This window comes from Loxodonta africana, chromosome 1, assembly GCF_030014295.1.
Source record: "Loxodonta africana isolate mLoxAfr1 chromosome 1, mLoxAfr1.hap2, whole genome shotgun sequence".
Taxonomy (NCBI): Eukaryota; Metazoa; Chordata; class Mammalia; order Proboscidea; family Elephantidae; genus Loxodonta; species Loxodonta africana.
This window is the reverse complement of record NC_087342.1, coordinates 211,979,906-212,004,752: the sequence shown is the minus strand read 5'-3', so window position 1 is coordinate 212,004,752 and position 24,847 is coordinate 211,979,906. Positions and strand designations below refer to the sequence as shown.

The window sequence follows — 24,847 nt, the reverse complement described above, 5'->3', positions numbered from 1 at the left end:
GGGTGCCTTGCCGTTCGGCTCGTCCGGAAACGGTGGCCCACGCCCGGCGCGTTCCGCTGCCCCCGCTCCTCTTCCGCCGCAGCCTCTGGAGCTGAGAGCCGGGGACGGGGTGCGGCATGGAGGTCAAGGCGGGCTCCCCGGCGGCTACCAGCGGCGCGCACTCCGTGTCGGCGGCGGAGACCGAGAAGTGGATGGAGGCGGCGATGCACATGGTGAGGAGTCCGGGAGGCGGGCGCGCGGAGGGAACTTCCTTCGCCGGCGGCGGCGCTCTCAGCCCGAGTCTGGCGTTTGAACGGAAGCCAGGGTGCGCTTTGGCGTCGCCATACCCAGGACGGCGCTGGCGGCCTCTGGGTGGACGGCCGGCTGTGCTGCCCGAAGTCTGTGTTAGTCCGGCCTCACAGTAGCTCTCGGGGAAGGAGGAAAGGGGCCGGGTTTGGGCTTCACTGCTACCGCGTAGGCGCCAGACTTTAACCCTATTCTGCCCGCTCTTCTGTGCACACAAACTCGCAAATCCTCAGTCACATTATTTTGTGGGTTTTTTTTTTTTTGCCCTTTCAGCATATCTAGTAGGAAGGAAGCTGAGGGTGGGAAAGGTGTTTTTCGTAGAGAGCCTTATAAAAACAAGTCCCTGTACCGTCACCGTCTGCTATTCATTCCACTTGCTTCTGCAGCTTCCCCCCCCTCACTCACTTCAGGACTGATGATTGGGGAGGACTCTAATCAGATTTGCATGTAATCCGATTTGTGTGTGTCGCTGGGCTGCTAACTGAAAGGTTGGATATTCCAGTCCACCCAGAGGGTCCTTGGAAGAAAGGTCTGGTAATCTACATACAAAAAATAAGCCATTAAAAACCTTACAGAGCACAGTTCTACTCTGACACACCTGGGGTTGCCATGACTGGGAGTCTACTGAAAGGGCAACTGGTTATGCACTTCTGAAAAGTTTAAGGTTAGACTAGAATCACCCCTAAAACCAAACTGTTGCTGTCCAGTTGATTACAGCTCATAGCAACCCTACAGGACAGAGTAGAACTGCTCCACAGGGTTTCCAAGACTAATCTTTTTGGAAGCAGATCCTCAGGTCTTTTGTTCCATGGAGCTGCTGGTTGAATCACCCAACCTTTCTGAGTGCTTAACTTTTGCACCACCAGGTCATTGTATACACACACACACATGCACAGATTGATTATTAATTGATTCTAAGAATTGTGAGGACTGGTAAATCCAAAATTCAAAGGTCAGGCAGACTGGAAACTCTTAGCAGGATATCTATGCTACAATCTTGAGGCAGAATTCTTTTCTTCGCAGAAACTTCAGTTTTTGCTCCTAAGGCTTTCAACTAATGGGATCCCAAAACCCACAATGGGATCAGGCCTACTTAAATTATTGAGGGTCACAGCAACATCTAGGCTAGTGTTTGACCAAACAACTCATCACCATAGTCTAGCGGTCAACACTACTATCGCTCTGATGGGTAGAACATTTTTGGAAGGAACCTGGCATAACATGATTACCAGCCACAAAAACGATTTTATCATTTGACCCAGTAAGGTGGTTCTGTGGCATTTATCTAAAGTAAATAATTTAGATAAAAGTAATGATTGTCATTTCAGTGTTATATAAAAAAAAAAAAAACACCCACTGCCGTCGAGTCGATTCCGACTCATAGCGACCCTACAGGACAGAGTAGAACTGCCCCATAGAGTTTCCGAGGAGCGCCTGGCAGGTTTGAACTGCTGACCTCTTGGTTAGCAGCGGTAGCACTTAACCTCTATGCCACCAGGGTTTCCTCAGTGTTATATATAGCATGAAAACCAAGAAGCATTTCAAACTTCAATAAATGGGAGTTGGTTAATTTAGTTGTGGTGTATTACTGGCGTAAAATAATGTGCAGTTGTTAAAATTATTTTGGCTGTTACCCATTGCTGTCAAATCGATTCCAATTCATAGTGACCCTATAGGACCTCAGAACTTCTCTATAGGGTTTTTAAGGAGTGGCTGGTGGATTTGAACTGCCAGCCTTTTGGTTAGCAGTCTGAGCCGTTAACCATTTTACCACCAGGGCTCCATTATGGATATTAGGTATAAGCATAATGTTAAATATCACTTTGATGAATAATAAGTATAGAAGTGGTATTTAACATTATGTTTATACCCAACCATGGTTAAATATCATGGTAATATTTAACATCAAACAAGCAGAAGACAAATTATTTTATACTATACGTATAGGCTAGGGAAACCCTGAAGGGTAGTGGTAAAGCGCTATGCCTGCTAACCAAAAGGTGAGTAGTTCGAATCCATCAGGCACTCCTTGGAAACTCTATGGGGCAGTTCTGCTCTGTCCTGTAGGGTTGCCATGAGTCGGAATCAACTTGATGGCAGTGGGTTTGGTTTTTGGTTTAACCTTTCATCCAGTGTTCTTGTCTGTAAAATGGAAATATAATATCTATCTCACAGGGTTGAATAGATTGAGAGATGTTTGTCATGCATTTATGATAATATGATCAATAAATGGAGATTGTTATTTTTATGAAATGGACAGAGTAAAAGAGGACACACAAAAATAGTTAACATGGTGAAATTATGGGTGATTTTAAAGAAATTTATCCATGTATTTTCGTAGTGTAAATGTAAATATCTAATTTAAGATATAGAGTTAAAAAAATTAAACCGTAGAAGAACCAGTAGTAAATAAATGGTACAAAAAAACAAACAAAAGCAATCCAACTCATTGCCATTGAATCTATTCTGACTCATAGCGACCCTGTAAGTCAGAGTAGAACTGTCTCATAGGGTTTCCAAGGAGCAGCTGGGGGATTCAAACTGCCGACCTTGCGGTTAGCAGCCTGAGCTCTTAACCACTGTGCCACCAGGGCTCCACAAATAAAGTATTTATATAATCTTGCAAGGGAGGACTGTTCAAAGTATAACACCAAAGGCTGAAAACATAAAAGAAAAATGGATACTAGGTTTTAATTATGTAAACACTGAAAAATGTCTGCATGTTAAAAAGATAAGCTACAAAGTAACAAAACAAATGACAAAGAAAATATTTCAAATATATAAAAGGCACAAGTTTTATAACCTTAATAAATTAAGAACCAGTATAAAGTTATAAGAAAAAAAATACACCCCGTCTTTCTGCTATAATACAAATACAACAAGTTGATGGCTTTAACAAACAAATCTATTTTCTCTCAGTTTAGGAGGCTGCAAGTCCCAATTCGGGGTGCTGGCTCTAGGCGAAGGCTTTCTCTCTCCATTGGCCCTGAGGGAAGGTCCTTGTCTGTTTTCAACTTCTGCTTCTTGGTTCATAGGAGATGTCATGTGGCCTAGCATCTGTCTTTCTCCATCTGTGCTTGCTTGCTTATGCCTACTCTGCTCTTTTATACCTTAAAAAGATTGATTTAAGACATGCCGTATACTAATACTGTCTGATTATCATAACAAAGAAAACCCATTCCCAAATGGGTTTATACCTACAGGTATAGGAGAGGGTTTACAATACATATTTTGGGGGAACACAATTCAATGTATAACGTGCCCTAATACTGAAAATATCAAAGGATATGAACGTGATATTTCTAAGAAGTGAGAAGACGTGCTATTTCACTAGTAATAAATGAAATTCGAATTAAAAAGAGACACAGTTTTTCACAAAAAGGCAAAGGTGAAAAAAAGAATGATGTTTGGTGGTGTTAACAGCATATACATGATGAGTTTGCTAGTTGGTACGAACTGAAATTGGGGCAAACTTTTTAGAGGACAGTTTGGCTATGAAGATAGATAAAGCTTTAAGACTGTGTGCTTTGACCCAGTAATATCCTTTGTAGGTTTTTCTTTTTTTTCCAAAGTATTTCTCTGTTGGGGAAAGTGTAGTTAGAAGCTAGAAATCAAACCCATAGATAAATCATTCTTCAAGATACTGATTGCATTTCCACCATCCTACCTAATTGCATCTATGTCACTAAATTTAACACAGTTGACCACGCTTCTCTCTTGAACCCTTTTTTTTTCTGGGATCTTCCATGACACCACACTTTCCTGGTTTCCCTCGTTTACTCTACCATTATTTATTATTTTTTTAAATTTTGAAATAATTATAGATCCATAGGAAGTTGGTATGTATATATAAATATGTACGTATTTATGTATGTAACTATACAGCTACATGTAAATGTGTGTGTGTGTCTGTACATATATATATGTACAGACACACACAAACAGAAACGCTGGTGGCATAGTGGTTAAGAGCTACATCTGCTAACCCAAAGGTCAGCAGCTGGAATTCACCAGGCACTCCTTGGAAACTCTATGGTGCAGTTCTACTCTGTCCTATAGGGTCACTGTGAGTTGGAATCAACTCAGTGGCAATGGGTTTTTATATATAAAGTTACTATATATATAAACTCATTGCTGCCATGGCAATGGTTTTTATATATAAAGTTGCTATTTATATGCATATATATATAAAACCCATTGCTGCCAAGTTGATTCCGACTCATAGCGACACTACAGGACAGAGTAGAACTGCCCTGTAGGGTTTCCAAGAGTGGCTGATGGGTTTGAACTGTTGACCTTTTGGTTAGCAGCCGAGGTCTTAACCACTGTGCCACCAGGGCTCCACACACACGCACATGGGCGCACACACACACACATATTTATATGTATGGGGAGGTCCCATGTACCCCTCACACAGTTTTCCCCGTGGTAACATCTTGTTTAACTACAGTACAATATCAAAACCAGGAAAATGACATTGGTATAATCTTTAGAATTTATTGAAATTTCACCAGGTTTCCAGTACTCATTCGTGTCTGGGTGGTGTAGTAGTCTGTGCAGTTTTATCACATTTGTGTGATCACCACCACCACAATCGAACTATAGGCTGTTCCATTACCTCTCCCTTGTGCTACCCCTTTATAGCCAACTCCCCTCCCAAACCCCTCACCCCTGGCAACCACTAATCTGTTCTCCATTTCTATAATTTTGTCATTTCAGGAATGTTATGTAAATGGAATCGTACAATATATACCCTTTTGGGACTGCCATTTTTCACTGAGCATAGTTCTTTTGAGATCCATCCAAGTTGTTGAGTGTATTGCAGTGTAGTATTCCATGGTATACATGTACCATAGTTTGTTTAATCATTCATCTAAACCAAAAAACCAAATCGAGTTGATTCCAACTCGTAGCGACCATATAGGTCTGAAGGACATTTGGGTTGTTTCCAATTTTGGACTGTCACAAAGCCGCTGTGAACTTTTGTGTATGTACACAGACTTACATATTGCATGAACATAAGTCTTCACTTCCCTGGGATAAATGCAAGTGCAACTGCTAGGTCATATGGTAAGGGAGTGTTTAGTTAAAAAACTAAACAGCCGAACTGTTTCCTACAGTGGCTACACCCTTTTACGTTCCCATGAACAATGCGTGAGGGTTCCAGTTTCTCCATGCCTTCACCAAGACTTGTTAGTTATGGATTTTTCTGATAATAGCCCTCCTCGTGGGGTGAAGTGATACTCAATGTGATTTTGATTTGCATTTCCCTAGTGATGAAAGACACTGAGCATCTTTTCATGTGCTTGTTGGCCATTCGTATATGTTCCTTGGAATAATTTTTATTCAGATCCTTTACCCATTTTTAAATTGGGTTCTTTGTCTTTTTGTTGTCATGTTGTATATATTCTGGATATTAAATCCTTATCAGATATATGATTCCCAGATATCTTCTCCCGTTCTGTAGGTTCTCTCTTCACTTTCTTGCTAATGTTCTTTGATGCACAAGTTTTTAATTTCGTTGAAGTCCAATTTATTTTTTCTTATGTCGCTTGTGCTTTTGGTCTCATATATGAGTCCATTGTCAAAAATAAGATCTTGATGCTTTACTCCTATATTTTCTTTAAGAGTTTTATAGTTTTAGTTCTTATATTTAGGTAACTCATCCATTTTGAGTCAATTTTTATATGTGGTGTGAAGTCTGGTTTCTTTTTTAGATTGAGATATACTTTACATACAATGAAATGCACAGATTTTAAATATACCATTCAATTAATTTTAAAAAATGCAGACATCTGTATAACCTGCACCCTATCGTGCATGATGTAGACCATTTTTTTAACCCCAGAAAATTTCCTTGTGCCCCTTCCCAATCTATGTACACATCCCTCTCCCCGAAGCAACCACTGCTCCAGTTTCTACCATCATAATGTACTTTTGTCTATTCTAGACTTCTTATGAAGGGAATCATATGGTATTATGTGTGCTTTTGTGTTTGACTTCTTTTATCCAGCGCAATGGCTTTGAGATTCATCTATGATGTACACTATATCAGAAGTTTGTTCCTTTTTACTGTTGAGTAGCTTTCCATTGTATGAGTATGCCACTTGGCTTATCCATTTGCTTTTTCATTGACACCTTACTGTTTCCAGTGTTTGCTATTATGAATAAAAGCCATGATTCTCAGTACTATGTGATTGTCCACCATTTTGTCACCTGATGTGATTTTCTTAAGTGTTGTGAATTCTACCTCTATGATGTTAATGAGGCAGGATTAGAGGCAGTCATGGTCAACAACAATGAAATTGTGGGAAAAGGAAGAAATGAAGTCAGTCAAACTATGAACATTCTTTTACAAGGCTTTTTGTGGATGAATATTTTCCTTTCTCTTAGTAAATTTGGCCACAAGCTATATGTATGTTTAATTTTTAAAGAAACTTCAAAACTGTTTCTAAAGTGGTTGTACCATTTTTACATACAGTTCTTCTAAACTTTTATTGTTTCACTTAGAGCAGAAATTGCAGGCACAGGGCGATATCCAGCCAGAACCTTCTTTTATGCTATTTGGGACTGTGTAGGATAATTTCTATAATTTTTAGGGAAACAAACAAAAATAAGTACAATATTTTCAACAAAGGAAAATTTTAATAAAGGATTTGTAAATGTTACTTATTCTTCAACCTCCTTGTAGAAAGAGAGATGTATTATCTCTGAAAAGAGGCACATAGAGCTGGTGACTTAAGAACAATTGTCAGTACCAGTCTTTTAGTCACATCTTCTTCCCATGAGAGGAGAAATCAGGGGGTTGGGGACCTATGAAAGGGGTTTATCCCTGAACCTCCCTTAATGTGACACAACAGAGAACATAGCGTTAAACACCACTATATTTGAGTGCAGAGAAAGCTCAGTTGCATGTCTTTGTTCTAGCGTTCGCACATGTGTGTACTGTTCATGCTGAATCTCTTTCTTGACTAGAGTCTTCTCAGGTACTGAACTTTTACATCTTAGATTTTCCACTTTGTCTTTCAGGCCAAAGATGCCCTAGAAAATCTTGAAGTTCCTGTTGGCTGCCTCATGATCTACAACAATGAAATTGTGGGAAAGGGAAGAAATGAAGTCAATCAAACTAAAAATGTATGTTAGTTAAACAGTATAATTAAAAACATGTGGCAGTGATGGTAGGAGTGGAGTGAACATATCCCAGTTGGCGAGAAGATGGGACTGAATAGTCCTGTAGGTATTCAGTGGCAGGGCAGTGTTCTTTAACTCCTTTCTTAATGCCTTTGTTTCTGGTTATAAAAGTGATACTTGTTTATTTTTTAAATTTGGAAAATTCATAGAAGTGAAATAAAATAATCTTAGGGATAATTTTCTGTTTCATGGTACTTTTTTTTTTACTTTAACACTTGAATGAAGCTTAAGAACATCTTTTTTTTTCCTCCCCAATAGGGGATTTTATTACATAGGAGTGTCAGTGTGGAAGAAACTGTCCACTTTAAACAAATCAAAACATGGAATGCATCAGGCACATCAGCTGCAAAGGACCAGAAGTGTTAAAAAGCATAGATGTCATCCTGAAGACTAAGGTGCACCTGGCCCAAGCTGTGGTATTTTCAATTGCATCATATGCTTGTGAAAGCTGGCCAGTGAATAAGGAAGACTGAAGAAGAATTGATTCCTTCGAATTATGGTGCTGGCGAAGAATATTGAGTATACCATGGACTGCCAAAAGAACAAACAACCTGCCTTGGAAGAAATACTACCAGAATACTCCTTAGAAGCAAGGATGGCAAGACAACATCTTATATACTTTGGACATATTACCAGGAGGGATCAGTCCCTGGAGAATGACATCATGCTTGGTAAAGTACAGGGTCAGTGGAAAAGAGGAAGACCTTAAATGAGATGGATTGACAACAGTGGCTGCAACAATGGGCTCAGGCGTAACAATGATTGTGAGCATGGCGCAGCACCTAGCAGTGTTTCATTCTGTGGTACATAGGGTCGCTATGAGTCGGAACCGACTCGACAGCACCTAACAAAAACAATATATGAAATTCCACATTGTAAGACACAGAAATTTAAATTGTAAAGCATTCTTTAGTTCCTTTAAATGTTGTGTTCCTCCTAGCAAATGAAAAGATTACCCTCAATTTATAACTTTGGAGGGATAAAAAGATTGTATAAAGGAAGCTTTCTTTATCAGATAACTCAGCTAAGTAAAGGCTCCGTCACCTGATGTCCCTGTCCCTACATGTGGTATGGACACTTTAATACCCTGTGTCTTTTAATTCATCATGGTTAGGTCAGGGAGTTCAAGGTTTAAGGCAGTGCTTCTCAAACCCGGTATCGCAGTGATCATGGTGTCACAATGGTAAGTATACATGGGAAGTGCAATGAAGTATCAAATTTTGTGATTTAAAAAAAACACTAGATGGACTCCAAGAAAGCTTATAACTGTAATGTCACTCACATGGACTTAGAGCCTATTGTGCAATCTCGGAAGCCAGAGAATGAGCTGGTGTTGGTACTGATGTGCTGGGAGCTTTCAAGTTCATCCATCACATCTATCAAAATAGAAGAGAAAAACCGAGACTCAGCAAAGAACGTGCAAAGTAGGAACCCAGATTCACTGGGCAGTTATCACAAGGTTATCAGAATAACTGTGAGATAAATGGTAAGTATAAAATAGCAATTAGGGAATATATGGACACTTGGGAATGGAACTCTGTAAGGATTAAACAACTTTGTCTTTTCAAATAATTGTCATATCACCTGATTAGTATTTTGTGGTTAGGTGTGATACTTTTACATGAGAACTTTGAATGTCTTATTGAGATCTATCTTAACCCCCCAATGACCTGAGTTTCTTCCATACCTTTAAATTAACCCGGATTTATTTTGGTATTCTATGTCATATAGATTATTACCCTGCAAACACAGGATAGGAAGACCCTTGACCCCAAGTGAGGAGATCTGAGTTCTACTTTTGGCTCCTAGATACCACCACTTCTCCCAGCTGTGTGTCTTTAACCCATTTTTTTTTTTAAGCTAGCCTAGATTGTGTTTCTTTAACAGTAAAACAGGGAGTTGACTGAGATGATTCGGTTCAACAATTATTTACTGAAAATTACAGTACAATTGATTTAGAAATTCTGAATTTGGTTTTTCAGAAGCTCCTAAGTTGGGGGTGGTTCAGGTATGTGGTCAGCTTTAGGGACCTCTTCTCTAAAGCACCTTCCAGCTCTGACTTTATAATTTTGTGATGTACCTGTGGAGCCCCTGGGCCAGCGTGACTCCCATCTGCCTCTGGCTTCTGTGGCAGGAGGGACCTTTGTGGCAGCACTTCCACGCATTGCCCTGTGGCAGATTAGCTCCTTCCTGCCCTCCCTCTTCTGCTTGTTCAGGACAGAGACTTTTTATCTCACAGAATTTTCATAGTGCCTTGTTAGCACTTGGTGTAAGTTTGTAGATAAATGCTATTGTTTCAAATATTGTAAATACTGCATGTAATATCTGTGATTTGCATCATGGTATTTTAGTTAGGGGAGAGAAAAGGGAGAACAGAGCTCACAAAGGACATATTATAGCATTATGCAGCACAGTGCCACACACTACTCAGATTGCAATTATGTGATGTCCCCATTGTTGTCGAGTCAATTCCGACTCATAGCAACCCTGTAAGAGAGTAGAACTGCCCCGTAGGGTTTCCAAGGCAGTAAATCCTTATAGAAGCAGACTGTAGAGGTGTGTATATACCAGTGTACTCCATCTTATACATGGGGAAACCAAGGCTTAGAGAAGTTATGAAACTTGCTCAAAGCCACATAATTAGTATTGTCACGGTCAGAATTCAAATGTGGGTGTGGTAGATTCCAAGTGCTGTGTGATGTCTCCTGGACTGTCCAGCCTGCTTCTCTTTAGAGTCAGCCTGTATATAAATCTCATCCCAAAGAAAATGTGATGCCATTCCAGTGAACTAAATACAGATATGCTTAGCGTGAGGTCAGTGAGAGCCGTGAAAACACATTTGAAACTAGAGCGTATGCTTATGAAATTTGCAAACTTCTCTTAAAATATTCAGAAACCATAGATCTGTTCTTTTGAGACTTATCTTCTCTATGACACTTTAATTAAAAGCGTTTCCTCTAAGCTCCTTGACTAAAGATGTGGCGTGATGTGTACGGCATTTCCAATTGGGCGTCTTTCGTTGGTGAGGTTATGGATCTTGAATGGAGGAACACATTGTCAACTGTTCAGAGTGTCCTGAAACCTTTATTCATTAAAATGCTGGCAGAAATGATAGGCACAAAAGGTTATCTTTTTGTTGAAATTATTTGTAAAATAGCAGTTACATGCAGGAAAAACATCAGTCCAAGCATCTCTCTCTTTTCCAGGCTACTCGGCATGCAGAAATGGTGGCCATCGATCAGGTCCTAGACTGGTGTCATCGCAGTGGCGAGAGTCCTTCTGAAGTGTTTGAACACACCGTGCTGTACGTCACCGTGGAGCCCTGCATCATGTGCGCGGCTGCTCTCCGCCTGATGAGTATCCTTGGACTTCATGGGGGTGATGTCTTGTCCCCTCCCTGCAAGCACAAAATGGTCACCCATATAACTCATTCTTATATTTGTGAAACAAACCATAGGAGGTTCATGTTACAGAATATTGTGTCCCTGGGCCAAAAAAAAAAAAGATTTAAATAATAAAACAACCTTTTTTTTAGATCAATAACATGTAGCTATCATACAAGTAAGCTAGAGAAAGAAAAGCTTAGCACTAAAGTTAAACAGCTATTAAGGATAAATCATCAATTAAGTTAAAGTAGATTTTAAAACACTGGGCATAGGAAAAGAGCTGAAGAATGGGCGCCTAAGTTTTGCCTTTGGATAGTGGATTACAGGTGATTGGCAATTTTTCTTTCTTTTTATCCATTTTTGTTTAAAAAGTAAATAAGTAAAAAAGAACAAATCATTTATGATATAATTGTAAGTAAATGGGAAATTGACAAAGTTGCAGCTCTTTGGATTGTGTATTCCATAGAGTAAGCAACACAAATATTGAACAGTTTAGTCTCTAAAGATCTTCTTAAAAATTTATTTGAAAATTCAAAAACTCTCAGTTTCATACTTGCATATTTTTCTAAGTACTTGTTTTGCTATATGTTTATGAGTAATTTTATCACTGTAAAATATTACAGATTTTTAGTATAATAAAATGTATAATCTATACTTTGTAAAAGAGGAGTTATGGTCAACTAGAACCCTAAATTCATTGTCTTTAAACATTAGTGTGAATCATAAAATACAAGGTGATAATCAGATTTCTCCTTTATAGAACGGCAGTCTAGACCATGAGGGATGAAATATTGTATCCAGTACCAAGCAGCTTATTGAGAGATTTAGGACAAGAACCAGATCTTCTTGCTTTGGCTTTGAGTTATACTTACCCGTAAGTTAGGGCACAGAGCCTAGTTGTTGCAGGAATGGATGAACTCTTGCTGTACGTTATCCTGACTGAAAACGTGCCCCATGAACTTTGAGTTCAAATCCTATTTCCTAATCAGATATCATTTATCTTCATTCTTCTTCCCTGCTAGACTGTGAACATTTCGAGACTGTGTCTGAGACTTAACATCCCTTCTTGTGTTGTTCTAACACCAAAGGGGCTGATGCATTTAGTACTTAGCAGTTTACCAGTGCTAAGTTAAATTAAAAAAAAAAAGCCAATATTTGTTGAATTTGTACTCTATGAATATAAATGTTTTAAGCATTTGGTATGTTTTAACTCATTAAATCTCATAGTAATAGTGTGAAGTAGATACTCTTTATTATCCCCATTTTAAGGATGAGGAAACTGAGACATAGAGAACATCCTAATTGAACTAGAGAAAATGGCCCGTTGTTTTCTTCTGAGGGTTTGCTTTTGTGTAGCTGTTGAGTGAATGAGAAGCTAAGTGCATCAAGGTATTAAAAAGATGACGGACAGGGTTGAGAGGGGAAACTGGCAAACTAACCAGAGGTGGGTATCTATTAGGGAAATAACTGTTAGTCCACTAGATTAGAAGTGAATTGAAAATAGAAGAATAACCTGCAAATTGGTCTAACGCCAATTTATAAAATGAATCATACGTTTCCCTCAAATACTGGGGATAGGCAAAACCAAGCCATAGGCACCTGATGTGCTTTTATAGTGAATAGTTTTCTTCATGTGAAAATGATGGCGGGGTGGTGTTTGACCTCCTCTAACTTCCCAAGGGGGAAGGAGAATCCAGATAGACAGCCCAAGGCTGATTCATATTGAGGCAGAGGTCAGACATGCCTCCTCTCTCCATCATCTTTACCAATTCCAACACCATCCATCCTTCCCATGGCGCTCTTCTCTGCTGGGTTTGATGATTCATTGCAATGGCTACACAGAACTCACAGACCATACTCATGATTATGGGGTTTTATTAGGGAAGTACCAGGTTATAATTTAGGTTCAGGAATGCTCAGGATATAGTTCTTCCATCAGGACAGCCTCTTCCCAGCTGTGACTGCAGGCATGCTTCTCGCTGGCCCTATGCCTCTGCCCTACTCGGGCAAGTGTTAACAAAGCTCTTTTAGCTCTGCCGGTAAGTACCCTCAGGCACCCCATGCTGCCAGTAAGCCTTGGTCCAAAGACACTCAGCTCTGACTCTGTGGGTCAGCTAACGTAGCTCCATTAAGTGCCCAAAAGCACCCTACTCCACCAGCAAGCCTCCTGCTCCAAGGCACTCAACTTTCTTGCTCTGCAGGCTGGGAAGCCCACTACGCCATCTTCTGCTGGTCTCTCTTATTGCCATTTCTCTGCCACCAGTTCTTGCTGTCTTCAGTGTTACAGCTCTTTCTCAATCTCCTGGTTCCAGGAGCTTCTCAGCACAGGGATCCTGGGTCCAAAGGGCACTCTCCACCCTTGGCTCTTCTTCCTTGGTGGTGGTGAGACTCACTTCCTCTCCTCAGGGATGGCTCATTTTAAGCCTAGTGGGATGGCAAAACTGACGAATTCCCTCATTAGAGTTCCATATATCTTATTAGCATGGCCATTCGGTGGTGGGATTTACAAGACCATGGTGAGAAAGCCACACAAAAGCAGTCCATCACACTGCACTTCATAACTCCTGTCTCCACAGCTAGACAGTGGAGTGTGGCAGGAGGAACAGCAGGAGTCTAGGTCTCAGCCTAGCACATCCTCTTTTAGGACCTCCTCTTCCTTGTTTATGAAATGACTAGATCAGAGGTTTGCAAGCTCATATCTGCTTCAGGAAGTTTGGGGCCAGAAAGAAGGATCGAGGGTCAGTGTTGAAGTTCCCGTCCCCATCCTGCCTCACAGAGCAGCTCAGCTAGTCTGTTTTTTTGGGAGTGGAGTACAGGTTATATTTCCTTGGGGAAAAGAACAAGGGATACTCTTATTTTCAAAAGGTGAAATTCCTGAATTAAACTTCTGCCTCTTTTCTGGCTTGAATCCTCTGATGATTCTGAAAAAAGTGATTTAGGAGAGACCAGAAGAGAGCACTCAACTGTAAGCAACTCGCAACTACGTACTCAGTTTTCATTCTGTTTGCACCTGTTGGATGTTAATTTTTAAATAGTTTAAACCTTTCTTTTTTATGTAACTGGATTGTACGGTTTTTAAGAGGGAGCCAAAACCTAATTCTTTTTCAGATTAGACATGAGCTTTCCTTTCCAGAATGGCTGGTATAAAGCTACCGTAATTTTGTCATAATATGTACTTGAACTGCACAGGACCTTAATTCTTTCTTAGAAATCCCGCTGGTTGTATATGGCTGTCAGAATGAACGATTTGGCGGATGTGGCTCTGTTCTAAATATTGCCTCTGCTGACCTACCAAATACGGGGAAACCATTTCAGGTAAAGTAAATTGCTTGTTTATTTCTTTCTAATTGATCTTTTTATGGGTTTGTATATAGTTAATGTGTGCTCAGTAGATACCGAGTAACCGTGATAGGGCCAGATAGGACCTTAGAACCTCTGGGCGAGTTCATTTATGCCTCAGTGTAAAACTACAGGTAAAATTACTAAATGTGTTAATCAAAGATTGTATAGAAGAATCTTGATTAAGAGGAGTGGAAATGTAGAACAATTTCAGATTCTCATGGAATCCAGAATTTTTGGAGCCATTGAGGCTGGGTGAACCCCTGAAACTATTGCCCTGTGATGATCTTTAAACCTTAAACCAAAAATCTCCCCTGAAGTCTTCTTTAAACCAAACAACAGTTTACCTTAATTAGTAAAGAATGTCAGCCTTGAGTGTTTTGCTCTTTTAAAGAATCATTTATATGGGATCAACGTGACAACAGCAACTTGAAGCTTAGAGGGGAAGTGAGTTTATGCCAATGCGGGAGTAATAATTTGGAAGAGGAAGATGAGAATGGTTGCACAACTTAAAGAGTGTAATTAGTGTCACTGAATTGTATACTTAGAAGTTGTTGAATTGGTGTATGTTTTGCTGTGTATGTTTTCAACAATAATAAAAAACAAACAACAAAACTACAGGTAATAATTTCTAGATAAGTGCCTAGCTAGCGCTCTTAGTTAACATAAGCTCTCCTGAAGGAGCCCTCCACCTTTCCTGGTAACCCCTGACAATTTTCACCAATACCTTTATGCTTGAAGATATGTCACTGTTGGTGTTTTTACTCAATGTGTGTTACCAGCCCCTTATTATATCGATTTCACATGAAGCTTGACCTCCGTCAGTGACAGTAGATACTATTCACAGTGAACAGGGGATACTTTTGTACCAATTAAAGCATTTTGCTTGATTGCTACATAGGATTTTTTGGTATCTAGCAGTCAATTAGGATTCCCTGGGTAGCACAAATGGATAACGTGCTTGGCAGCTAACTGAATGGTTGAAGGTTTGAGTCCACCCAGAGGTACCTGGGAAGAAAGGCCTAGTGATCTACTTCTGAAAATCAGCCGTTGAAAACCTTATGCAGCACAGTTCAAGTTGGAGTTGACATAACGACAACTGGTTTACTAGTTTTGTAATGAATCACTATATTTTTCACTTCTCTTTCCACCCTTTTTAATCTTGAAATTTCCCCCAGACCCAAGAATCCGCATTTCCTTAATCCATTCTTACAAATTCTACTTTCCTTTTAATCTTGCCACTTCTCTCAAATTTTGTATGTTTAAGGCTATGAGCATTAGAAATTTCAATTTATTTGTCTGGCTGAATTTCCTTCAGAGACTGACCTGTGGACCCATGCCACGTTTCATACACTGGTTTGATGGTTTTTCTCTCCAAAATGTAAGGTTAATCGTAAGAGCATTATGCTTTTAAAAAGAAAAAGGTTTAATGAATGCTGGACATGGTGATCAGTTTTCTTCAAAGACCTCAGGTTGTTTCAGCAGAGCCTGCTGGGGACCTCTAAGGGCTAAATTTGGCTGAATCCCACTGAGAACAAGTTTTTTGAAGTCTTTTATCTTGAGTTTTCCCAGTTGGACACTAGCTTGTCCAACAGCTCCTGTACATTTGAGAATAAATGACCTTTAACATTGCATCAGAGAAGAGATTATGACGGAAGGATGGAGAGGAAGTGGTACAGTTAGCTTGATTACTAAGAACATCTACAAAGAGATTTGATTTTTCCAGTCACTTCTATTAGTGGCTCCGATTTTGCTTATATACATCTTTGCAAGTGAGTTACTGACTGTCTTTGCTTCATTTATGAGAAAGATCTAAAGAGTTACTCAAGTTGGTGGGCAGAACAAAGACAAGCCTGTGGCTGTCAGACCTGTGTGGAACATGTCCCTGAGACACGTGGGTGACGTGAGTGCACGGACACATCCCTCTCCTACATGCCTGCCCCAGCCAGGAAGGAACTTCCTTTGCAGTGTGTTTGCCTGGCCAACCTGGCTCGACAGCTGAAAACAAAGGGCCATGGTTTGAAGCCAGATCTCTAGTTTTGATGTCAAATTATGTTTTTTTTTTTTGAGGTATTTTGAGATTCTAAAGAAAACAGTAGTGCCCTAGGCTTCTGGATGCTGTGTCTTCTTCCTTTATTTGGCTGAATGGGGGCTGGGAGAAAGATGCTGTTTTCTTATCGCAGAACTATAGACTTTTTAAAAATACTATATTATAAGCAGGACCCCTAGTGGTGGTTAAGTACTTGACTGCTAATCAAAAGATGAGTAGTTTGACCCCACCAGCCGCTCTGTGGGAGAAAGATGTGGTAGTCTGCTTCCCTAAAGATACAGCTTTGGAAGCTCTATGGGGCAGTTCTTCTTTGCCCTATAGGGTCGCTGTGAGTCAGAATCAATTGCACGGCAATTTTTTTTTTTTTTTCAATATTATAAACAGCATTAAAGTTCATAGAGTAGACCTATGGAACTATTCTCAAAGCAGATGGGGATTAATTTATCATACATACCTGCTCTTTTACTTTTAATAAGAATGTATTTCTTTTAAGAAAGTCTCAAATTTGTAGCTATAATGGATACTTGAAAACATTCCCATGGTATTTCAGAGAGACAGAGAGATGCAGTTCCCTTTTGCTCCTGTAACTCAATGATTCTCGTCCCTGACTGGATATGAGAATCACTGGAGAGCTTTAAAGCATGTGAATGCTAGGTCCCCACCTCAGACCAACTGAATCTGAATGGGAGGAGTAGACACTGGTAATTTCTGAGGACTCCCAGTTGATTCCAGTGAGCAGTCAAATTGAGAGCCTTTGCTCCAACTCCGTTTCAGAGGACAGTGCTTTGAGTATGCCACTGGATGCTTTTGAGAAACAGCCAGAGTGAGAGTGAGAGGGAGAGAGAGAAGGTGGTGTCTGGGTTGAATACTGCTGCTATATCAGAAATATCACAAGTGGATGGCTTAACAAAGAGAAATTTATTCTCTCACAGTCTAATAGGCTACAAGTCTGAATTCAGGACGCCAGCTCCAGGGGAAGGCTTTCTGTCTCTGTTGGTCCTTGTCATCAATCTTCCTTTGGTCTAGGAGATTCTCCACGCAGGAACCTCAGGTCTAAAGGATGTGCTCTGCTCCTGGTGCTGTTTTCTTGGTGGTATGAGGTCCCCGTGTCTCTCTGCTCACTTCTCTCTTTTATATCTCAAAAAAGATTGGCTTAAGACACTGTCTAATCTTATAGATCTCAGTATAACTGCCACTAATACATCTCATTAACATAGTGATAGGATTTACAACTCATAGGGAAATCACATCAGATGACAAAACGGTAGACAATCATACAATACTAGGAATCATGACCTAGCCAAGTTGACAGATATTTTGGGGGGACACAGTTCAATCCATGACAGGTGGCAGCCACTTAATGCAGCAGGAAGTGATGAGGAGCCAGTGAAGAGACTGACCAGCGACGGTCAGATGATGAAGTACTGAGAAGCCACGAGAAGAGAGCATTCTAAAAGGAAGCAAGTGTGGTCATTAATCTCCACTACTGCTGAGAGTTGAATATGATGGAAAAGAGACCAGTGTTTTGGTAAATTGGGGCATGTTAGGATATCTGAGAGGGCAGCTTCCATGGAGTTCTGGGAGAGCAAGCCAGTGAGGATGAGGTTGAAGAGGAGATGAGAGCCACAAAAGTAAAGGCCGCAAGTCTGGAGTGTTCCTTCTCAGGGAGGACCAGAGTAGCAGCTTACCTGGCATTCAGGGTGGAAGGAAAGTTATTTGTTAAAGTGGAAAGGTTTATGCAGGCTGCATGGGCCTGGGCAAGAGCAGGTTGAAGACACAAGAGCAAGAGCAGCTCATTCTGAGCCACGTCCTAGAGTCGTCCTCCAGTCCCCTGTACTGCTGCTCCTAGCTCCTCCTTTCCAGTTATCCTGCACATGGCTTCCCAACCTGCCCTCCTAGAATCTCCACCCAGTACATCACTTTGTGTACCTCAGCAGGGTTTGATGCATCAAGTTGAAACTCTCTGACTGGCCTTCAAGGCCCCATATATTTTGACCTCATTTTATCTCTTCAGTTCCTTTGTTTATTGTTGTTGTTAGGTGCTGTCAAGTCCATTCCAACTCATAGCAACCCTATGTACAACATAACTAAACACCAACCGGTCCTGTACCATCCCCATAGTTGTTATGCTTGAGCCATCATTATAGCCACCGTGTCAATCCATCTCGTTGAGGGCCTTCCTCTTTTTCTCTGACCCTCCACTTTACCAAGCATGATGCCCTTCTCCAGGAACTGATCCCTCCTGATAATATGTCCAAAGTATGTGAGACAAAGTTGCATCATCCTTGCTTCTACGGAACATTCTGGCCGTACTTCTTCCAAGACAGATTTATTCGTTCTTCTCGCAGTCCATGGTATATATTCAGTATTCTTTACCAAGCCTATAATTCAAAGGTGTCAGTTCATCTTCAGGCTTCTTTATTCATTGTCCAACTTTTGCATGCATATGAGGCAATTACAAATACCATGGCTTGGGTCAGATGGACCTTAGTCTTCAAGATGACATCTTTGCTTTTTAACACTTTAAAGAGGTCATTTTATTTCTTGACTGCTGCTTCCATGGGCGCTAATTGTGGATCCAAGTAAAACGAAATCCTTGACAACTTCAATATTTTTTCTTTTTATCATGATGTTGTTTATTGGGCCAGTTGTGAGGATTTTTGTTTTCTTTATGTTGAGGTGCATTCCATACTGAAGGCTGTACTCTTTGATCTTCATGAGTAAGTGCTTCAAGTCCTCTTCACTTTTAGCAAGCAAGGTTGTGTCATCTGGAAACGCAAGTTGTTAATGAGCCTTCCTCCAATCCTGATGCCAAATTCTTCTTCATATGGTCCAGCTTCTTGGATTATTTTTTCAGCATACAGATTGAATGAGTACGGTGGAAGGATACATCCCTGACACACACTTTTCTTGAATTTAAACCAATCAGTATCTCCTTGTTCTGTCTGATTGACTGCCTCTTGATGCATATACAGGTTCCTCATGAGCACAATTAAGTGTTCTGGAATTCCCATTCTTTGCAATGTTATCCACGATTTGTTATGATCCACACAGTCAAATGCCTTTGCATAGTCAAACACAGGTAAACATCTTTCTGGTATTCTTGTATTTTCTACTTTCAGCCAGGGTCCATCAGACATCAGCAGTGATATCCCTCATTCTATGTCCTTTTCTGAATTCGGCTTGAACTTCTGGTGGTTCCCAGTCAATGTACTGTTGCAAGTGCTTTTAAACGATCTTCAACAAAATTTTACTTGTGTGTGGTATTCTTTGGAATGGGCCCAAATATGGATCTCTTCTAGCCGGTTGGCCAGGAAACTGTCTTCCAAATTTCTTGACATAGACAGATGAGCGCCTCCAGCCCTGCATCCATTTGTTAAAACATCTTTATTGGTATTTTATCAATTCCTGGAGCCTTGTTTTTCCCCATTCCCTTCAGTGGAGCTTGGACTTCTTTCAGTATCGTTGGTTCTTGATCATATGCTACCACCTGAAATGTTTGAACATCAACCAATTCTTTTTCGTAGAGTGACTCTGTGTATTCCTTCCATCTTTTGATGCTTCCTGCATCATTTAATATTTTCCCTGTACAGTCCTTCAGTATTGCAACCTGAGGCTTGAATTTTTTCTTCAGTTCTTTCAGCTTAAGAAATGCCAAGCATGTTCTTCGCTTTTGGTTTTCTAAGCCTTTGCGTATGTCATCATAATACTTGACTTTGTCTTCTTGAGTTGCCCTTTGAAATCTTCTGTTCAGCTCTTTTACTTCATCATTTCTTCCTTTCATTTTAGCTACTTGATGTTCAAGACCAAGTTTCAGAGTCTCTTCTGACATTCAATTTGGCCTTTTCTTTCTGTCCTGTCTTTTTAATGACCTTTTGATTTCTTCATGTATGATATCCTCGAGGTTATTCCACAACTCATCCAAGTGTTCGATGAGTCGAATGTATTCTTGAGATGGTCTCTAAATTCAGGTGGGATATACCCAAGGTCATACTTTAGGCTGTCTTGGACTTGCTTTAATTTTCTTCAGCTTCAGCTTGAATTTTCATATGAGCAATTGATGGCCTGTTCTGCAGTCAGCCCTGGACCTTGCTCTGACTGTTGATAATGTGGTTCTCCATCATTTCTTTCCACAGTTGTAGTCAGTTTGATTCCTGTGTATTCCATCTGGCGAGGTCTACATGTATAGTCATCGTTTATGTTGTTGTAAAAAGGTATTTGTAATAAAAAAGTTGTCAGTCTTGCAAAATTCTGTCATACAAACTCTGATGTCGTTTCTGTCACCAAGGCCATATATTCCAACTACCTATCCTTCTTCTTTGTTTCCAACTTTCACATTCCAATCACCAGTAATTATCAGTCATCTTGATTGCATGTTTGATCAATTTCAGACTGCATAAGTTGGGAAAAATCTTCGATTTCTTCATCTTTGGCATTAGTGGTTGGTGTGTAAATTTGACTAATAGTTATATTAACTGGTCTTTCTTATAGGCATGTCGATGTTAATCACTAACAGCATTGTACTTCAGGATAGATCTTGAAATGTTCTTCTTGGCGATGAATGTGACACCTTTTCAAGTTGTCATTCCTGGCATAGTAGACCATATGATTGTCTGATTCCAAATCACCAATACCAGTCCCCATTTCAGCTTACTAATGCTTAGGATATTGATCTTTATGCTGTCCATTTCATTTTGATGACTTCCAGTTTTCCTAGATTCACTCTTTGTACATTCCATGTTCCAATTATTAATGGGTGTTTGCAAGTGCATCTTATTTTGAGTCGTGCCATTTCAGCAAATGAAGGTCCCAAAAGCTTGACTCCATCCACATCATTGAGGTCAATTCTACTTTGAGGAGGCAGCTCTTCCCCAGTTGTATTTTGAGTGCCTTCCAACCCGAGGGGCTCATCTTCCAGCACTATACCAGACAGTGTTCCACTGCTATTCATAAGGTTCTAACTGGCCAATTTTTTCCGAAGTAAACCACTAAGTCTTTCTTCCTAGTCTGTCTTAGTCTGGAAGCTCCATTGAAACCTGTCCACTGTGAGTGACCCTGCTGGTATTTGAAATACCAGTGGCATCACTTCCAGTATCACAGCAACACAAAAGCCACCACGACAAACTAACAGATGCGTCTGTTTCTTTATACTCCCTTAATAACCACCCTACTGCCCAGTCAGCTGGTTTTCTCATCCACAACCCAGGTTTACCTTTCCTCTTTGTCTGATTTGCTCTCCTCAGCTTCTTTAATATTCTCTATCTTTAAGGGGAGTTCATTTCATGTCCATATAATATTTCATATAATTTCATGATTTCTTAATTCTTTCATATATGTTGATTTCTTCTTTCCAGTTAGACCAAATTGAACACTTTAAAAGATGTTTCTTCTCTAGCAGGGTAGACAAAGTTTTTCTGTAAAGGACCAGATAGTAAATATTTTAGCCTTCGCTGCATATTTTTTATTGGATTTGTCCTACCAGTTGTAGTTTGCCACGCCTGGCTGTATAGCATGGAACACTTAATGGATAACGAGTAAATAAAAGCAAATAAAAATAGCTAGTGCTTAATGAGCACTTACGATGTGCCAGATATTTAACAGGTCTTATCTGATTTGAGGAGCCCTGGTGGTGCAGTGGTTAAATTGCTCGGCTGCTAACTGAAAGGTCTGTGGTTCGAACCCACCAGCTGCTCCTCAGGAGGAAAGACCTGGCAGTCTGTTACCATAGAGATTATAGCCTAGGAAACCCTATGGAGCAGTTCTACTCTGTCCTACGGGGTCACTATGAGTTGGAATCAACTCCACGGCAGTGGGTTTTGTTTTGGCTATCTCATGTGAAGAGCCCTTGTGGTGCAGTTGTTAAACGCTCAACTGCTACCCAAAAGGTTCAAGGTTCCAACCCACCATCCGCTCCGTGAGAGAAAGATGTGGCTATCTGTTTCTCTAAAGATTTACAGCCTTGGAAACCCCATAGGGCAGTTCTACTCTGATCTATAGGGTCGCTGTGATTTGGAATTGACTAGATGGCAGTGGGTTTGGTTTGTTTTTGGCATCTCATTTAATCCTCACAGAATCCCTATGAGGTATGTGCTCTTATTACCTATTTTATATGCACTAGGAAACAGGTCAGAGAGTTTGAGCATCTTACCCAAGATCACATAGCTAGTAACTTTAATAGTAGTAGATTGAAAAATAATGAGTTGATGTAGAGTGATGTTTGACAGAGGCAGTATATCTATTCTTTTGGAAATTTACTTCCTTACCCATGTCACTAATGTCCCCTAAATGTATTAACATTATCTGAATCCTGTTTATAGTTCTTATGTCTAGATTGCCATTTTTATGGAATACAACACAGATTTTCATATACTTATATTCTCACCTTTTTCATTTCATCAGTGCATTCCTGGCTATCGGGCTGAGGAGGCAGTGGAAATGTTAAAGACCTTCTACAAACAAGAAAATCCAAATGGTCAGTTTTTTCGTACTGTACATAGTGTGTCTCTTAAAACATCCAGTATAGAGAGAGTCTGACATGGGCCTACCTCTTCATTTTTTTCCTTTCTTTCTATTCTTTTCACAGCTCCAAAATCGAAAGTTCGGAAAAAAGAATGTCAAAAATTTTGAACTTGTTCTGATGAAAGACTGATGTCCCAAAGTGACCTGGGTGGTGATGTTCTTGGACTGAAAGCTGTTAACATCGTTGAATCACATGTTTATATATTGTCATTAATCAGCAGGAAAATGGTCTCTCATTTGCTCTGTTAAGGGAACAAATTAGCACTTTTTAAAAGTCTGACAATTGTAAACAACTATTAGCTTTTCCACAAGCTGAAAGAGCATTTTAAGTGGGGGAAAAAGGCCGGTTTGAGGTTTTAGAAATTAGCAAGTTGTGCATGCCCTTCCTGCCAAAGCCACTGTGCCCAGCCCAGAGGAGTGTGTACTCTTGGGATGCAGTGACGTGGCGTGTGACTGGACTGGAGCCTGCCCCACTTCAGACACGTGCTTCAGGGCGGAAGTGGATCCCTCGCTTTTTGCAGCCTCTCTTCTCCCAGGGCGTCAGGGGCCCACGACTTCTTTCTAAATTGTATGAGTTGCATGGATATATGCTATGATTATGTGGTCCTTAGAAAAGATTTTTGCTTTCATAAAGCATTTCAAGAAAGCACATCATTGGACACCAAGTTTGTCATTTAAAAATTATAGCATATTGCTGTAATAAGACCTTGCTTTTACCTTCTTTGAAGAGGAATAGTTTTAAAAATAAAAGATAAAATCACAAATGGGACGATTTCTTCTTTGTTTTTGAGCACAATACTGCTCCAGGCTTTATCTCGTCACCTTTGGTGAACAAAGCGAAGATCCTTACACTCGTGGGCCTTGTGTTCTAGCATGAGGAGACAGACAATAGACATCATAAATTGTACTGTATTTTGGAGGGTGATAAGAACTAGTGCAAAAAGAAAAAGAATAACAGGCTAAATGGGATGGGATTTCCAGCTGGTGGTGGGAATGCAGGTTTGCAGAATTATTAATTTAATGGTCAATTTAATCTGAAATCGAACACTGTTGTTTCTTTTTCATAAAAATCCAGAGAATTCTAAAATTTAAAAATGTGACCACAACTCTGGAAAGGGCATCTGCAGCAGGAAGTCCCAACGTTTATGCTCTAGGACTTGGAAGGATTGGCACTGATGAAAAATGCACTGTGTGTCCCTGTCCAGCAGAGGACGACAATGCTCCACCAGAAGCCCCGCTCCAGGCCCTGGCAGGCAGCTAGCTCCTCAATTGCTTTGCTTCAGAGGATTCGCTTCCTTGATGCAAAGCATCTGTGTTTGCTGGTTCTGCCGTCTGAGCAATGTCTCTGACTTGTTTGTTTTGAATTACATTACAGGCTGGAATGTAATTGTGGTGAAAGTATTTTTATATTGCTGAGAGTAGCAGCTAATCACAGTTTCATGCTTCAGAAGATTTATAATTGCTTGGTTTTTGTGCACGTGTGTTTTTAATTGCATCCGAGAAGTTTTATGGAGAAGAATATGCATGACTTTAAATCTGCAATAATGTAACATGCACTTTATTTCTAGTTTCACCTACTTTAAAACTTATCTTCTCATTAAATTTTAGTGCTCTGTCTATTTTATTTCTTTTTGCAGTTGACTGTAGTTCATTTCTGGATCCTTATGCAAGCTGACTTCATGGCATTTATTGACTTCATATAATTTTCTTGGGGATTATTTGTGGGACAAACAACCTGGAACCTTTCCTCTATAGAATAAAAAAAAAAAAAAAACTCATTGCCATTGAGTCAATTCTGACTCATAGTGACCCTATAATATACAGTAGAACTGCCCCATAAGGTTTCCAAGGAATGGTAGATTTGAACTGCTGACCCTTTACTTAGCAGCCAAGCTCTTAACCAGTACCACCTAGTAAATCTGGCTAAGCACTTTTTACACACTAGATTCTTGGTAAACATTTGTTTAAAATATATATAGAGAGAGAGAGAGAGAGAGAAGTTTAAGGGAAAAATGAATAACAAGGAGATGATCTAGGATAAAAAGCCAAAAATAATATTTAAGCATTTTATCTCAGA

At 40.1% G+C, this 24,847-nt stretch overlaps 1 protein-coding gene across 1 annotated transcript; it reads left to right on the top strand.

Annotated features, from left to right (window-relative positions):
• Positions 1-69: 69 nt before the first annotated feature.
• ADAT2 (adenosine deaminase tRNA specific 2) lies at positions 70-24,558 on the top strand. The gene is made up of 6 exons (XM_003403984.4): positions 70-212; positions 7,315-7,419; positions 10,683-10,833; positions 14,071-14,177; positions 22,651-22,723; positions 22,835-24,558. The coding sequence occupies exons 1-6, from the start codon at positions 117-119 to the stop codon at positions 22,876-22,878; spliced, it is 576 nt and encodes a 191-aa protein (XP_003404032.1). The 5' UTR covers positions 70-116; the 3' UTR covers positions 22,879-24,558.
• Positions 24,559-24,847: the final 289 nt, after the last annotated feature.